The 17,948-nt window shown below is 47.1% G+C and overlaps 1 protein-coding gene across 5 annotated transcripts in view; it reads right to left on the bottom strand.

Annotated features, from left to right (window-relative positions):
- Positions 1 to 16,708, bottom strand: part of NECAP1 (NECAP endocytosis associated 1) — a 30,043-nt gene extending 13,335 nt beyond the window's left edge. For 3 of the 5 annotated variants that reach the window (XM_056529004.1, XM_056529006.1, XM_056529009.1), the window contains exons 1-7: positions 16,551 to 16,708; positions 16,363 to 16,463; positions 14,817 to 14,921; positions 13,622 to 13,703; positions 10,946 to 11,054; positions 8,039 to 8,210; positions 3,985 to 4,075 (exon numbers count right to left, since the gene is read on the bottom strand). In XM_056529004.1, the coding sequence (XP_056384979.1) occupies positions 3,985 to 4,075; positions 8,039 to 8,210; positions 10,946 to 11,054; positions 13,622 to 13,703; positions 14,817 to 14,921; positions 16,363 to 16,463; positions 16,551 to 16,645 (755 nt within the window). In that variant the 5' untranslated portion in view covers positions 16,646 to 16,708. The remainder of the gene's footprint in view (positions 1 to 3,984; positions 4,076 to 8,038; positions 8,211 to 10,945; positions 11,055 to 13,621; positions 13,704 to 14,816; positions 14,922 to 16,362; positions 16,464 to 16,550) is intronic. The other 2 variants (XM_056529005.1, XM_056529007.1) reach the window with 2 other exon arrangements.
- Positions 16,709 to 17,948: the final 1,240 nt, after the last annotated feature.

The following is a 17,948-nucleotide window of genomic DNA, read 5'->3' as shown; positions in this document are numbered from 1 at the left end:
TCACGGACGAGATCCCGGACAGAGACAACCAAGGCCCACAAACTGAGCTCCCAGAAGAACCCCCGTCGATGGAAATGGACTAGGATGCCAAAAGTAAGAGAACGTCCTATGTAGAGACTCTAAACCTACGGTCCATATAGAGAGACAAGAAAAGGGGGGCTAGGAAGCCAGATGGGCCAGAACCATCCTAGGAGGAGGTAGGAAATCAACTCCAAGGAACAGAGAACCAGACAGAGGGCTAGCCAGGCTGAAAGAAAAATGGAAAAGAGCACAAGAGAGCCCCATCCAGATTCATGATAACATGGTGGAAAAAACGCCAGGAAGATCAGCGTACGCCAAGCAGAAGGCGACCACAGGAGGTGGAGACCAGAAAACCACTGGAAGAAAGAAAGATGGAGACCGGCTCTAGAGAGACCTGGTGCCCAAAATCGATGACCTGAACAGCTGCAGGCCCACAACCCACCGCGAACACCTGGGAGGCGAAATAAGCTAGAGTAGCGTGATCCGGATGACCAGGATGCCCTCCACCTCGGGAAAAAATGGACCCTGAAGGGGGAGACGGGAGGAATAATGGCCAAAAAGGGAGCAGAACGGCCTGAAAAGGGGCATCCCGGGGTGACCGACATGGGAATTGGATTTTTCAGAGTCGCCTGAAAGACGTACACCTGTAGGGGAAGGAAACCCAAAGTCCGCGAAAAGTTCTCGGCGACAAACTTCTATGTCGAGACAAGAAGAAGTGCAGTACCGAAAGACTGCCCCACAAATGGGATTGCGGAGAAGTCTGGGCAGGAGAGCTAACCTACCCGAGACCTCATCACTAAGGCCCAAAGAACCAGAAGGGCCTACCTAAAAAAGAAGGCACGCGACAGCACACTAGGATAGTGTCCAAGACAAGGAGACTAACCGGACATGGACCCCAGCAGTCAGAGGACTGCGGTTGCAGACGAAAGAGATGAATGATGTATGTGGGAAAGGAAACATGCAGACACAATCTGACAAACAAGTATAAAAAGGTCCAACGAACCCACCGACACACAATGTTGGAACTTCACGTGGAAAATGATTCACCGGACTGCAGCCGCGGGAACGACAAGAATGGGGAAGGTGACCTGGCGGATCAGAAAACTATGCAGACACAGTCTGGCTATCTGGAACGTGGCCACACCGTGTCCCGCATTCAGAACCACACAAAGAAAGTGGGTTACCAGCCTTAGGCCGAGAGAGCGACCAGCATGTAGAGAGGAACCTGGTAAAGGAGGGAACCGTGCGAGCTAGTATGAGGTGCACTGAATAGGGCCCATGGAGCAACAAAGGGAGACTTACTTGGAATTACACCTTGGTAGTGAGTTACTGTAACTTCCGTCCACGGTGTGGGAAGTGTATGGTAATTGACACGACATTGTAGTAAACCATGCAGACAATCGTCCAGTTGACTGGTATAGAGTTCCTGAACACTCATGGTCACACCTTCAACCCTCCCATGGAGAGTGAGGTACAGGAGTGTGGCTGAACTAACGGGCGACCTGGCAGTACAGGAGACCCAGCAGACGAAAGTCTGGCTGACTGGCATCAGTCCCCAGGACCTGCAGAGACCCTCATTCAGATTCCTTACACCAGCAGTGAGGTACGGGAAACCTGACCATGCCCGGGAGACCGACAGTGGCGGCGACCATGCAGACATCAGTCTGGCTGAATAAGTACACCTCCAGGCGCTGGCTAAAAGGGGACAGCCAGATAGATGATCACTGTGCCCCTCTGTCGCCTGTGGGAGGGAGGGGAGGCCTAGAAGCCATGGATCGTATCCCCGCCACCCTGGGAGATCAGGGGACTGTATCCTCCATTACCCCATATAAGGTCCATAGGACACGCTGGGACACTTCTTTGTTTACCTCGCACAGCAGTGTGGTACCAGAACTCCAGCTGCAGATACATTAGCTGTGAGATGAGTGACAGGCGGCGGTGGAAACCACACAGACCACTGTCTGCCTTACTGGTATGGGTCAATAGTAGACAATGGGTCACTCCGGTGGACACCTTGCCTAGCAGTAGGGTAGCGGAGTGCCTGAGTGAAAGGTGAGACTACAGTCTGGCATAATGATATCAGGTGCAATCCATGCCCACGCAGGGACAGTTCCACGAAGACCTCGAACTAGACGTGACGATCTGGATCACTAACAGCGGAGGCGGCATCCTGTGGAGGAGGAATCATATTTTATGAGCCAGGGAACTTATAGTAGGACGCGGCTGCCCCCTCCGTCACCCGGCCACATGAAAATGGCACCGGCCGCACAATCAGCGGTTGTTAAAGGTACAGGGATAGGCAGATAGAATGATGTGGCCGGTTCCTCTCCCGCCGGGGAAGCGCCTGGCCGCATGGGGACCGGAGACCCGCTGTCACAAGAAAACTAACAAGGGGGGCAGCTGCAGGGGATCTCCGCAGCAGATAAGGGAGCACGGCCAGGACATTGAGCCTGGCTGCAGCTAAGAGCAGTAAGCGGGCTGGTGTGCCTGCACTAAGGAACGCGGTCGGCTGCATGAGACCGGAGACCCACTGCCTGTAGCTATAGTTCTCCGGTCAGCCTAATAAAGAACGCGGCCAGGACACTGCGCCTGGCCGCAACTAAGAGTAGTAAGCGGTTTATTGCGCCCCCACTGGGGAAGCGGACGGCCACATGGGACCGGAGACTCACTGCCCCAGAGACAAACTGGGGCAGCAGTAATGAGTCTCAGGCCGAATGAGTAGGGAACACTGCCAGTGCAGTGTGCCTGGCCGCATACATGTGGGGCCGAAGAGGGGGGAGGGCAGGCACACGGGACTGTCCCTCCAGAATTGCGCCGGAGGCCATGAGGGGTCCGGCCCAGCACAACCACGTGTAATGGCGGCTGAGGACCTGGGCATATCAGAGAAACCGGATGAGCAAGGGAGAGGGGGAAGGGGGGTATTAGTACATACTAGACATACCAAAATAGAAAATAATAAAATAAAAGACCAGGTCTGGTGAGCTCCCAGACATGTGTCTTGCCTCCTACTGACACTAGCTAAAACTGATTACCTCACTTCCAGTGGGCGGGTATATCCTGCCAGGGAGGAGCCCACTTTTTTTTCCTAGTGTCAGCGCCTCCTAGTGGCAAGACCCAAATATACCCATCAGTATCGGTGTCCCTCAATGAAGAGCGAACGAGAAACTGCAAGCGTCATAGCAAAGGGTCTGAATACTTATGGCCACGCAAAATGTATTTTTCTTTTTCAATACATTTGCAAACATTTCTAACATTCTGTTCTTACTTTGTTATTAAGGGTATTAAGTGCAGAATGATTTAAATATTTTTAGCTCAAGGAGCAACATAAAATGTGAAAAAAAATGTAAAGAGTCTAAAGACTTTCTGAATGCATTGTAAAATCTACATAAAAATTACATTACTAATCCTATACTGATCCTGAGTTATATCCTGTATTATACTCCAGAGCTGCACTCACTATTCTGCTGGTGAGGTCACTGTGTACATACATTACATTACTTATCCTGTACTGATCCTGAGTTATATCCTGTATTATACCCCAGAGCTGTACTCACTATTCTGCTGGGGAGGTCACTGTGTACATACATTACATTACTTATCCTGTACGGATCCTGAGTTATATCCTGTATTATACTCCAGAGCTGTACTCACTATTCTGCTGGTGGGGTCACTGTGTGCATACATTACATTACTTATCCTGTACTGATCCTGAGTTATATCCTGTATTATACTCCAGAGCTGTACTCACTGTTCTGCTGGTGAGGTCACTGTGTACATGCACTGATTTGAGGAGAGGTCTTTCCTTTATACATGTCCTCCATTTATGACAGTGTTCCCCAACCAGGGGGCCTACAGCTATTGCTAAACTACAACTCCAAGCATGCCTGGTCAGGCATAGTTGGGGAACATTGATCTAACATATCAGATTAACACCCGTCAGTAGATCCTTTTAGAGTTCCTCACCTGCTGGCAGTATTGAAATCACCCCACAGGTCTGCAGAGGCAGGAGCAGCTTTAGGAGGTGGCACCGGAGATCCCAAATCTAGCAGAATGTCTAAAAAAAATAAATAGAATAAAAACATCTGTGCACTAGCCATGATCAATGTAGAGTGTTACGTCATGTGAGGTTTGTGCACACATAAAAAAGACACAAGTTTCACTAGATCACTAGGATCCATAATTGGGAAATTGCAGCATCACCCCTGCGTGCAATCCAATGCTCTGCTGTAATAGTAAACGCAACAGGATAAAAAAATAAAATGTACAAGGAGATCACACAAGGAAGTCACAGTAATCCAAATGTGTCTGTGGAGTCATATACTGCACGTAGTAGATCTTGTTGGGGAACAGCTCAATCTCTATCTGTAAGTAAATACCATGTCTGGGTATTTTCTTATATACATCTAGCTGGAGGCAGGTTGCGGGAATCCCCGGCGGGGGTTATCATAATATTCCGACTTGCGGGATCGGCGCTTCCCGAAGCGCCGATCCCGCAAGTCGGAATATTGGGATAACCCCCGCCAGGGATTCGTGCAACCTGCCTCCAGCTACGTTCCTGACCGCTGCCAGCGGTACCGACGATCGGCGGCTCCCGGACTGTGCGGCAACCTACACTAAGCAGTACTCAGAGTGGTGCCTGCCACTAGCACAACGAGATAAGGGGAGCGGTATTTCTGCCTTTTTCACATATACCTTTGTCATCAAAAGTTACTCTGTCTCCTTTTCACCCCCCCCTGTTCCTTATATACATCTAGGAATACAGAGAAATACAGGATACAGATAGTCATGATGTATTTACTGCACTGAATGTCGGGGTAATATCTCACTTATGAATTATTAGTACTTCTGGATGAAAGAGAGATGGCTGCCAGGGGTCTTTGGAGACGCCTGTAGTCATAACTGGTTATCAGAGAAGAAAATGACTATTATGGGACAAAGCTCTCCCCTTGGCCCTTCAGGGCTCTGCCCCTTTAGGAACTTCTGTGATGAGGATCTGTGTTTTTTCTCTGTCTTCCTTACACCTACTTTTAGCTTGTTTTCTATCCTAAAGATCCACCCAAACAAATATCAGATCATCTAATGATGACTGGTGGGTGTGATTATGGAGATCAGAGCTAGTCACATGTCTAGTCACATGACATCACAGCTTATTAATTATAACCATATATTCAATGTGTGATTAAATTAACTATAAAAGATCAATCTATCTATGTATCTATCCCTCTCTCTCTCTCATGTATCCTGGGTACTATATTTATCATTATATAATATATTATTCCTGAGATAATATTCGTGAATTAATCAGGTAACTCAAATTATATGATTGGATATCCCACATATTTAGCTACATAGCTGTAAACATAATAATAGTCATTATAATGCCACTATTTATTTTTATATATATATATATATATATATATATATATATATATATATATATATATATTTTGTTATAATAGGGCAAGGTAGCATATTAACGCTACAGAGATCATATGAGATCATTTACAGTCATGGCCGTAAATATTGGCACCCCTGAAATTTTTCAAGAAAATGAAATATTTCTCACAGAAAATGATTGCAATACACATGTTTAGTCCCTTTGTGTGTATTGGAGCTAAACCAAAAAAGGGAGGGAAAAAAAGCAAATTGGACATAATGTCACCAAACTCCAAAAATGGTCTGGACAAAATTATTGGCACCCTTAACTTAATAATTGGTTGTATATTATATAAAAATATAAAAACATAATATTCTTTTGGAAAAAATTACTGAAATCAGACACTTCCTATAACCATCAATAAGCTTCTTACACCTCTCAGCCGGGATGTTGGACTCTTCCTTTACAAACTGCTCAAGGTCTCTCTTATTGGAAGGCGCCTTTTCCCAACAGCAATTTTAAGATCTCTCCACAGGTGATCAATGGGATTTGGACTCATTGCTGCCACTTCAGAACTCTCCAGCTCTTTGTTGCCATCCATTTCTGGGGGCTTATTGACATATGTTTGGGGTCATTGTCCTGCTGGAAGACCCAAGATCTCTGACACAAACCCAGCTTTCTGACACTGGGCTGTACAGTGCGACCCAAAATCCATTGGTAATCCTGAGGTTTCATGATGCCTTGTACACATTCAAGGCCCCCCAGTGCTAGAGGCAGCAAAACAACCCCAAAACATCATTGACCTCCACCATATTTCACTGTAGGTACTGTGCTCTTTTCTTTGTTACGTTTTCAGTAAACAGTAGAATGATGTGCTTTACCAAAAAGCTCTATCTTGGTCTCATCTGTTCACAAGACGTTTTCCCAGAAGGATTTTGGTTACTCAAGTTCATTTCGGCAAAATGTAGTCTTTCTTCTTTATGTCTCTGTATCAGCAGTGGGGTCCTCCTGGGTCTCCTGCCATAGCGTTTCATTTCATTTAAATGTGGACGGATAATTCACACTGACACAGATGCTCCCTGAGCCTGCAGGACAGCTTGAATATCTTTGGAACTTGTTTGGGGCTGCTTATCCACCATCCGGACTACCCTGCGTTGACACCTTACATCTATTTTTCTCTTCCATCCACGCCCAGGGAGATTAGCTACAGTGCCATGGGTTGCAAACTTCTGATAATGTTGTGCACTGTGGACAAAGGCAAATCTAGATCTCTGGAGATGGACTTGTAATCTTGAGATTGTTGATATTTTTCCACAATTTTGGTTCTCAAGTCCTCAGACAGTTCTCTTCTCCTCTTACTGTTGTCCATTCTTAGTGTGGCACACACAGGCACACAATGCAAACACTAAGTGAACTTCTCTCCTTTCAGGTGTGATTTCTATATTGCCCACACCTGTTACTTGCCTCAGGTGAGATTAAAGGAGCATCACATGCTTGAAACAATCTTATTTTTCCACAATTTTGAAAGGGTGCCAATCATTTTTGGAGTTTGGTGACATTATGTCCAATTTGCTTTTTTTTCCCTCCTTTTTTGGTTTAGTTCCAATACACACAAAGGGAATAAACATGTGTATAGCAAAACATGTGTTACTGCAATCCTTTTCTGTGAGAAATACTTCGTTTTCTAGAAAAATTTCATGGGTGCCAACATTTATGGCCATGACTGTGTGTGTGTGTGTGTGTGTGTGTGTGTGTGTGTGTGTGTGTGTATGTATATGTATATATATATATATTGTTATAATAGGGCAAGTATTAGTAGCATAGCATATAAGATTAGTAGCATATTATAAGATCATATATAGGAATGTTTTATAAAGACATTTATTAACCATATTTCACCTTTTGCTGAATTTACACATTTCCTTGTGCTAAAACTTTCAGAGACATGTCTTTTGTGTACAGTCTCCCGGTATCTCTAGGTTAGTATATATGCACCTATTGTGTTTAATCCCAGCTATTAGAGATGAGCGAACTTACAGTAAATTCGATTTGTCACAAACTTCTCGGCTCAGCAGTTAATGCCTTATCCTGCATAAATTAGTTCAGCCTTCAGGTGCTCCGGTGGGCTGGAAAGGGTGGATACAGTCCTAGGAAAGAGTCTCCTAGGACTGTATCCACCTTTTCCAGCCCACCGGAGCACCTGAAAGCTGAACTGATTTATGCAGGAAAAGTCATCAACTGCCGAGCCGAGAAGTTCGCGTTGAATCGAATTTACTTTAAGTTCGCTCATCTCTACCAGCTAACACAGCTAAAATTGAAAGATCTAAAATATTTGCTTCTCTCAAGACTTTGTCATTGTTTTTGTAAAAGACTGTACACAGACTATTGTCTGACTTGTTTGCCAGACCCCTTGGTTTCTGTCTACATTTCTCTTCAAAGGAAAACGTTCAAAGGAATACACATTCCTAGAGAGATCCTTTGGCCTTTTCGTTTGGGCCTTCTGAGAATACATACAACATGGCGGACATACAAAATGTCCTGACATCATCCTAGTGATTCATTTTGGGGCCTACAATAAGTATGACATGAAGGGATGTATAGCGCCTCATGATAACGAGACTCAAGCATTAAGACACATACCTGGACTGGGGGATGTGTTGCAGGGGGGCGGGGTAACATGATTGGCTATTGGAGTAGTTATGGGCACGGTTGGTAATGTGATTTTGCCCCCAGGAGGAGGAGGAAGCAGAGCGATACCACCCGCGCTGGCGTTCCCTCGATTCTTACAGGTATCTTTCTTCTTTATGTTCTGCTGGAAAAGGATGGAAAAGAAAACTTTACAAGACACATTTATGAGAAATCACACAAATCCGAGCACTAAACAAAATGATGCGGGAAGAAGACGTCAGTGCCGCATGATCCAGGTAGACACGGAGCCGTCAGCCATGAGCTCTCACATACTGAAAATCAGGAAAATTAGGATAGAGACATTTTTAGAGGGGTACTCCACTGGCCAGAGTTTGGAAGATTTAGTTCCTAACGCTGTGTGCAAGCTGCGGGGGTCGGCCACACCCACTCAATGCAAGTCTATGGGAGGGGGCGTGGCGAATGCCACGCCCCCTCCCATAGACTTGCATTGAGTGGGCGTGGCCGACCCCCGCAGCTTGCACACAGCGTTAGGGACTAAATCTTCCGAACTCTGGCCAGTGGAGTACCCCTTTAAGCAGACATTCTGTGCACAGTAGAGGCCGACTGATTCAGGTGCTCGGAGAGCTGGAATACGCACCATCACCTTGCATATCGGAGCAGGATGCGCCAAAAGAACGAACATGTTTCATTCTCTCAGCAGAGTCTGGAACTTGAAATTCAGCAGTGTGCATGGTGCAACAGGATCCCACTGAAAACAGTGGAGGCTGCTGCACCGAAATTTCCTAGCTAAGAAATTCCTTAGTGTGAATGTACCCTAAGGATAAGTTTAACCCCTTAACAACACAGGACATATATTTACATCCTGCGCTGCCCCCCCGAGATGTAACGTAGGGTCACGCGGTGACCCCGCGTCATTTTGGGTCAGTCCCAGCGGCCATCAACAGCCAGGACCCACGGCTAATACCGGACATTACCGATCGCAGTGATGTCCGGTATTAACCCTTCAGACGCGGCGATCAAAGTTGATCACAGCGTCTGAAGTGAAAGTGTCCCGATCAGCTGTACGGACACGAGGAGGATCCTTACCTGCCTCCTCGCTGTCTGATCGTCGAATGACTGCTCCGTGCCTGAGATCCAGGCTGGAGCAGTTGAGCGGCGATAACACTGATCAATGCTATGCTATTGCATGGCAGTGATCAGTGTAGGAAATCAGTGTGTGCAATGTTATAGTCCCCCATGGGAGCTATAACATAAAAAATAAAAAAAAAGTGAAAATAAAGTGTTAATAAATGTGATATAACCCCTTCCCTAATAAAAGTTTGAATCACTCCCCTTTTCCCATTAAAAAACAAAAAACAAAAAAACTATGTAAATAAAAATAAATATAAACATATGTGGTATCGCCACGTGCATAAGTGACCGAACTATAAAAATATATTGTTAATTAAACCGCACGGTCAATGGCGTACATGTAAAAAAATTCCAAAGTCCAAAATAACGTATTTTTGATCACTTTTTATACCATTAAAAAAAAAATGAATAAAAAGTGATCAAAAAGTCAGATGAAAACAAAAATGCTACCGTTAAAAACTTCAAATCATGGCGCAACAAATTAGTCCCCATACATCCCTGTATGCGGAACAATAAAAACGTTATAGGGGTCAGAAGATGACATTTTTAATCATATTAATTTTCCTGCATGTAGTTACAAATTACAAAATGGCATTTTTTTTTTCAATTTTGGGTAAAAATGACTGATGTCATTACAAAATTACAAAGTAGAATTGATGGCGCAAAAAAAAAATAAAAATAAAAATTTAAATACATAATATGTGTAGGTTCAAAATTGAAAAGGTTAGGATTTTTTTTTTTTTTTTTTTTTGAAGGTGAGGAGAAAAAAACAAAAGTGCAAAAACAGAAAAACCCTGAGTCCTTAAAGGATTAAAAAAAACAGTAAAAATAAAAATGTCTCCGATTTTGCAACATATTTCACACTCTGCAGTGTAAAATGTGCAGTCTGAACTTAATATGTTACTGATGTTGGAAAACCTTATGTTTATGTATAGTACTGTACTTTGTTTTACATTGTCTGATAGGAACCAATGCAGAATATCTGCAACAAATCTACCCCATCTAAATGTGGCAATAAATTTATTTAAAGCGGTTCTCCGGTGCTTACACATCTTTTCCCCTAGCCAAAGGATAGGGTATAAGATGCCTGATCGCGGGAGTCCCGCCGCTGGTGACCCCCGGGATCCTGCACGCGACACTCCGTTTGTAATCAGTTCCCGGAGCGTGTTCGCTCCGGGACTGATTACCGGCGACTACAGGGCGGGCGGCGTGTGACGTCACACTGGGCCGGCCCTGTGGTCCCCTGTAATCAGACCGGGAGCGAACACGCTCCGGGGACTGATCACAAACGGGGTGTCGCGTGCAAGATCCCGGGGGTCCCCAGCTGCGGGACTCCCGCAATCAGGCATCTTATACCCTATCCCTTGGATAGGGGAAAAGATGTGTAAGCACCGGAGAACCCCTTTAAAGTAGTTTTAAGGAGGTATCCAGGATTAGAAAAACAGAGCAGATTTCTTCAAAAATCTAAAGGATGTTTTATTGAAGTGATTAAAGCCAAGTTGTAATAACAAATACAACCTGAGGGCAGGGAAGGTGCTGTTTCTGAAAGAAATTAGCTCTGTTTTCCTATTCCCGGATAACCACTTTACCATACTATACAGCACTGTACACAGATCGACTGCTCACGTTTTGGTTTTTTTCCTACAAGAAAATTGGAAAACTTTACAGGAAATCCACAGGGAGAATATAGAAGCCCGATGTCAGATGAATTCTAAGGATTCAAACCCAGGACTCCAGCACTGAGCACCGTCCACAGGAAGCACCTACCCCGATGTTCAGCTTGATCGTCTGCCCTTCTTTAAATCCCAAATCCAACTTGGGTTGATTGTCCTGCCCCTGGGGTTCTTTAGAGAAATCAGACTCCTGCTTCACCCACCTGTGATGAGGGTAAAGAGGGGTTAACACTCTGGTTACTTGTCAGTAGTCTGTGAATCAAACACAATCTACTATTTAAGATAATGTAAAGAGAATAAACAGACAGTGGTGGCGCTGCCTTGTGCCGTTACCCTGCTACCCATTGACTTCAAGGGGTAGGACAATACGCAGCAGCAAATAAGCAGCAAAATACGGCACGTGAGACCCCACCCTCAAAGGGGTACTCCGCCCCTAGACATCTAATCCCCTACCCAAAGGAAGTCACCAAAGGATAGGGGATAAGTTGTCAGATCGCCGCGGTCCCGCTGCTGGGGACCCCGGGGATCGCCACTGCGGCACCCCGTTGTCATTACTGCACAGAGCGAGTTCGCTCTGTGCGAGTTCGGGGACGGAGCAGCGTGAAGTAATGGCTCCGCCCCTCATGACATCACGGCCCGCCCCCTTAATACAAGTCTATGGCAGGGGCGTGACTACTGCCATGCCCTCTCCCATCGACTCGTATTGAGGGGGGCGGGCCATGACGTCACAAGGGGCGGGGCCGTGACGTACCGATGCTCCGGCCTCTGTACTGCCCGTCATTACGTGCAGAGCGAACTCGCTCTGGACAATAATGACAGCGGGGTGCCGCAGCAGCGATCCCCCGGGGTCCCCAGCAGCGGGACCGTGGCGATCTGACATCTTATTCCCTATCCTTTGGATAGGGGATAAGATGTCTAGGGGCGGAGTACCCCTTTAAAGGGTACTCCGGTGGAAAACATCTTTTTTTTTTTTTAAATCATCTGGTGCAAGAAAGGTAAACAGATTTGTTAATTACTTCCATTAAAAAATCTTTACCCTTCCAGTAGTTTTTAGCAGCTGTATGCTACAGAGGAAATTCTTTTCTTTTTGAATGTCTTTTTTTGTCTTGTCCACAGTGCTCTCTGCTGACAACTCTGTCCGTGTCAGGAACTGTCCAGAGCAGCAAAGGTTTGCTATGGGGATTTTCTCCTGCTCTGGACAGAGGTGTCAGCAGAGAGCACTGTGGTCAGACAAAAAAAAGACATTCAAAAAGAAAAGAATTTCCTCTGTAGCACACAGCTGCTAAAAAGTACCCCTTTAATGGGAGCAGTTGACACCGTTCACTTCTATGGCCAAAAGGAGTCACGTAGTGACTCCTTTTGGGATATAGGAGGCATTTCAAAAAGCGCCAACAGCCCCCTTCACAAGCCTGCTTAAAATAGCAGATACGCCCCGAGTCAATAAAGGCGACTTCGTTCGGCCATAGAAGTGAATAGGGTTCGCTGCTCCCAGTCACAGTATATGTCGGCATCCCATTTTCGATGGGGTGCCAAGGGATAGGATCAACGGAGGCAGGAACATATGGGGAGATTTATCAGAACCCGTCCAGAGGAAAAGTTGCTGAGTTGCCCATAGCAACCAATCAGATCGCTTCTTTCATTTTTCACAAGGCCTCTGAAAGCAGCGATCTGATTGGTTGCTATGGGCAACTGAGCCACTTTTCCTCTGGACTGGTTTTGATAAATCTCCCCCATAGTGTAGTCGTACCCTAACACTACCTTTAACTAACTGCGGTTTTATTTTTACTAACTGCTCTGAGCGAATGGACATTTCAGCATTGGCGCACAGGTTTGCTGGATTTATGTAGAGGCATCTGTTTTTACATCAGTGTTTCCCAACCAGGGTGCCTCCAGCTGTTGCAAAACTACAACTCCCAGCATGCCCGGACAGCCTTCGGCTGTCCGGGCATGCTGGGAGTTGTAGTTTTGCAACAGCTGGAGGCACCCTGGTTGGGAAACACTGCTTTACATAAATCCAGCAAGCCTGTGTGCCAAGAGAACCGTGATAACTACCCCCCTCTAAAGGGGTACTCGGGTGGAAAAGTTTTATTTTATTTTATTTTTTTATTTTTTTTTTAAATCAACTGGTGCCAGAAAGTTAAACAGATTTGGAAATGACTTATATTAAAAAAAAAAAATCTTAATCCTTCCAGTACTTATCAGCTGCTGTATGCTACAGAGGATTTTTTTTTTTTTATTTCTTTTCTGTCTGACCACAGTGCTCTCTGCTGACACCTCTGTCCATTTTAGGAACTGTCCGGAGCAGGAGGAGAGGTTTTACTATGGGGATTTGCTCCTACTCTGGACCGTTCCTAAAAAAAAAAATGGACAGAGGTGGCAGCAGAGAGCACTGTGGTCAGACAGAAAAGAAATAAAAAAAAAAAAAGAAATGAATTTCCTCTGTAGTATACAGCAGCTGATAAGTACTGGAAGGGTTAAGAATTTTTAATAGAAGTAATTTACAAATATGTTTAACTTTTTGGCACCAGTTGATTTAAAAATAAATAAATAAAATAAAAAAGGTTTTCCTCCGGAGTACCCCTTTAATGTTTGGATTTTTCTTCCACCCTACACAGGGACAGGTGAAAAGTAGAATAATTCGGGCGATAAGACATTTTTTTCAGGGTCTTGCCATGATCCTGCACAAGTCTATTAAAGGAATTTTATTAGCCAGACGAGAAAAAACGAAACCCTATTGTGGTGTCATAACGCGCCTCAGTCTCACACTCACTTGAAATGATCCTGTAAGGATACATTGAAATCAAAGGCGTCCCCTCGGTCAGCAAAGCCAATGCCAATGAATGCGCTTCTCCCTAAGGAAGAGGAGGGGTCATGTAGTTTTCATTTTTATCCACTAGATCAGTGTTTGCCAACCAGGGTGCCTCCAGCTGTTGCAAAACTACAACTCCCAGCATGCCCGGACAGCCAAAGGCTGTCCGGGCATGCTGGGAGTTGTAGTTTTGCAACAGCTGGAGGCACCCTGGTTGGCAAACACTGCACTAGATGAAAGCAACATTATAAGGTTCTGGTTGTTGTTGATACAGCCAGTTTATCAACAGGGACTGTGCTGCTTCAGTGCTGACCTGTCAATGTCATTGTAAACATGTAGCCCTATGCCAGTGTGTCACAAACAGGGTGCCTCCAGCTGTTGCAAAACTATAACTCCCAGAATGCCCAGACAGTAATTGGAATGCTGGGAGTTTGGGTTTTGAAACAGCTGGAGGCACAATGGCTGGGAAACACTCTCTGATCACTGATTAACTGAGATCAGATTCCCCTCTGTGACTCCGCATGTCATGTGACTTTTCCGCTATGGACCCCACCCCCTTCCTCCTGTCATGTGACTTCTCCGCTATGTACGCTGCCCCCTTCCTCCTGTCATGTGACTTATCCGCTATGTACGCTGCCCCCCTTCCTCCTGTCATGTGACTTATCCGCTATGTACGCTGCCCCCTTCCTCCTGTCATGTGACTTCTCCGCTATGTACGCTGCCCCCTTCCTCCTGTCATGTGACTTCTCAGCTATGTACGCTGCCCCTTCCTGCTGTCATGTGACTTTTCCTCTATGTACGCTGCCCCTTCCTCCTGTCATGTGACTTCTCCGCTATATACGCTGCCCCCTTCCTCCTGTCATGTGACTTCTCCGCTATGTACGCTGCCCCTTCCTGCTGTCATGTGACTTCTCCTATATGTACGCTTCCCCTTCCTCCTGTCATGTGACTTCTTCTATATGTACGCTTCCCCTTCCTCCTGTCATGTGACTTCTCCGCTATGTACACTGCCCCCTTCCTCCTGTCATGTGACTTCTCCGCTATATACGCTGCCCCCTTCCTCCTGTCATGTGATTTCTCCGCTATGTACGCTGCCTCTTGCTCATGTCATGTGACTTTTCCTCTATGTACCCCACCCTTTCCTTATGTCACTTACCATTGCCGTCCTGGATCCTGATCACAAAGTAGCGGCTGGAATCTGTCACCGTCTCCACCGCAAGCCCTGGAAACTGATCGACTGGAGCCTGAGCGAAGAGTTCTCCTGCGAGAGAGAGGAGTGAGGAGACAGGCTGCACCATATATTACAGAGGGGAGGGGGGGCCCAGCTCAGGACCACCACATAATACAAAACATACAAGAAGAGCCCTCTACTATGGGAACATTTCTTCCAAAACATTTTGCCTGTGTCACCCCCCCTAGTGGTGGCTGCTGATCACCGCTCTGCTGGTTATGAGGGTGCAGCTATATTCTCTAAATCTGTGGCCACAGTGAAACTTCTATTGACCTGATGGTTCAGAGGACATCAATGTGAGTCACTGCGTCAAGTATGGAAGGGGGGGGGGGGTCACATGACAGGAGGTGTAGGAGGGGGGGGGGTCACATGACAGGAGGTGTAGGAGGGGGGGGGGGTCACATGACAGGAGGTGGAGGGGGGGGGGTCACATGACAGGAGGTGTAGGGGGGGGGGGTCACATGACAGGAGGTGTAGGGGGGGGGGGGTCACATGACAGGAGGTGTAGGAGGGGGGGGGTCACATGACAGGAGGTGTAGGAGGGGGGGGTCACATGACAGGAGGTGTAGGAGGGGGGGGGTCACATGACAGGAGGTGTAGGAGGGGGGGGTCACATGACAGGAGGTGAAGGAGGGGGGGTCACATGACAGGAGGTGTAGGAGGGGGGGGGGTCACATGACAGGAGGTGTAGGAGGGGGGGGGGTCACATGACAGGAGGTGTAGGAGGGGGGGGGGGTCACATGACAGGAGGTGCAGGAGGGGGGGTCACATGACAGGAGGTGTAGGGGGGGGTCACATGACAGGAGGTGTAGGGGGGGTCACATGACAGGAGGTGTAGGGGGGGGGTCACATGACAGGAGGTGTAGGGGGGGGTCACATGACAGGAGGTGTAGGGGGGGGTCACATGACAGGAGGTGTAGGGGGGGGGTCACATGACAGGAGGTGTAGGGGGGGGTCACATGACAGGAGGTGTAGGGGGGGGTCACATGACAGGAGGTGTAGGGGGGGGGTCACATGACAGGAGGTGTAGGGGGGGGGGTCACATGACAGGAGGTGTAGGGGGGGGTCACATGACAGGAGGTGTAGGGGGGGGTCACATGACAGGAGGTGTAGGGGGGGGGTCACATGACAGGAGGTGTAGGGGGGGGGTCACATGACAGGAGGTGTAGGGGGGGGTCACATGACAGGAGGTGTAGGGGGGGTCACATGACAGGAGGTGTAGGGGGGGTCACATGACAGGAGGTGTAGGAGGGGGTCACATGACAGGAGGTGTAGGAGGGGGGGTCACATGACAGGAGGTGCAGAAGGGGGAGGGTCACATGACAGGAGGTGTAGGAGGAGGGGGTCACATGACAGGAGGTGTAGGAGGGGGGGGGGGTCACATGACAGCAGGAGTAATTGTGGGGGTCACATGACAGGAGGAGTAATTGTGGGGGGTTACATGACAGGAGGTGTAGTAGGAGGGCCGCACCTGACACCTTGTCCTCCAGTTTGATGTACGCCACCTTCCCCTTGGACGTCAGCCTCATCCTCCCGGTCCAGTCCGGCTGATCCAGCTTCCAGTCCGAGGCCCTGACATGAGACACGACAGGTAATGGGTCGGCAGGATTATCGTGACATATCGCGGTACACATCTGTATCGTGTGCCCGCCCCCTCACCTGTAGCCTCGGTTGGATGCCCTCGGCGGGATCCGGTAGACGCTGATCTCAGGCTTCACACATAGCACGGACTCGTACTCAGCCTCCGCCGCCATCTTTACCAAACCCTACCAGCTGACAGGCTGACTTCCGCTCGTCACCATGGATACAGCATCCGGCCGCCATCTTGACCGTCACGTGAGTCACGTGACGCTAGGTACCGCATACCAGTTTAGCAGATTACGTCATGTATTTTACTGCCACATGACCTGTGGGTGTCGCTGTCGCACTTATGACAAACGCCGAGACAAATACTGCATTAGGTGTCGCCTCCCGTACCACATATTCGCGCCATGCTACAGTGACACCCACAGGTCTCCGAGGGTACTGCACAGGATGCATTCTCTTTTATTGTGCAATCACTACATGTCCCAGCATGTCCAAATAAGCCATGACCTGCTGGAAGTTGTCATTCTGCAACAAAATGTGACAGTGACTTATCACCACTCCCTCCTAATACAGTGTTATTGTCTGAAAACCTCTCAGTATGAATATTTCCTTTTATTCCTTGTTCTTCAGTATACATGGGACATACATATGTTCTTCAGTATACATAGGACATACATATGTTCTTCAGTATACATAGGACATACATATGTTCTTCAGTATACATAGGACATACATATGTTCTTCAGTATACATAGGACATACATATGTTCTTCAGTATACATAGGACATAATTATGTTCTTCAGTAAGCATTAGACATACATATGTTCTTCATTAAGCATTAGAAATACATATGTTCTTCAGTAAGCATTAGACATACATAAGACATACATATGTTCTTCATTAAGCATTAGAAATACATATGTTCTTCAGTAAGCATTAGACATACATAAGACATACATATGTTCAGAGGTGTACCTAGTTCTCCTTGTGCCCCGAAGAAAAAAAATTACATTATTTTTGCAAAAAACTATATACGTACGTCTAATATTCTTATCTTGCCTGAGCTGTTTTTAACGCTTAAGCACAAAGGGGCAGCTGAGCACACATCATAGCCGGTTGGTCCCATCTGCTCTCAGGCCGATTCCCGGAATTAAAGGGGTACTCCGGTGCTTAGACATCTTATCCCCTATTCAAAGGATAGGGGAAAAGATGACTGATTGCGGGGGTCCCGCCACTGGGGACCCCTGTGATCTTGCACGCTGCACCCCGTTAAATCAGTCCCCGAAGCAGGTTCGCTCCGGGTCTGATTACCGGCGACCACGGGTCCGGCGGTCACGCCCCCCTTCCATAGGCTTGCATTGAGGGGGCGGATCGGCAGTAATCATCCAAAGGATAGGAGATAAGATGTCTGATCATGGGGGACCTCCATTCATGTCTATGGGAGGGGGTGTGACAGCTAGTACGTAGCC

The sequence above is a fragment of the Hyla sarda genome, chromosome 7 (genome assembly GCF_029499605.1).
Source record: "Hyla sarda isolate aHylSar1 chromosome 7, aHylSar1.hap1, whole genome shotgun sequence".
Taxonomy (NCBI): Eukaryota; Metazoa; Chordata; class Amphibia; order Anura; family Hylidae; genus Hyla; species Hyla sarda.
The sequence above is the reverse complement of the archived record's forward strand: the minus strand, read 5'-3'. Positions and strand labels throughout refer to the sequence as shown.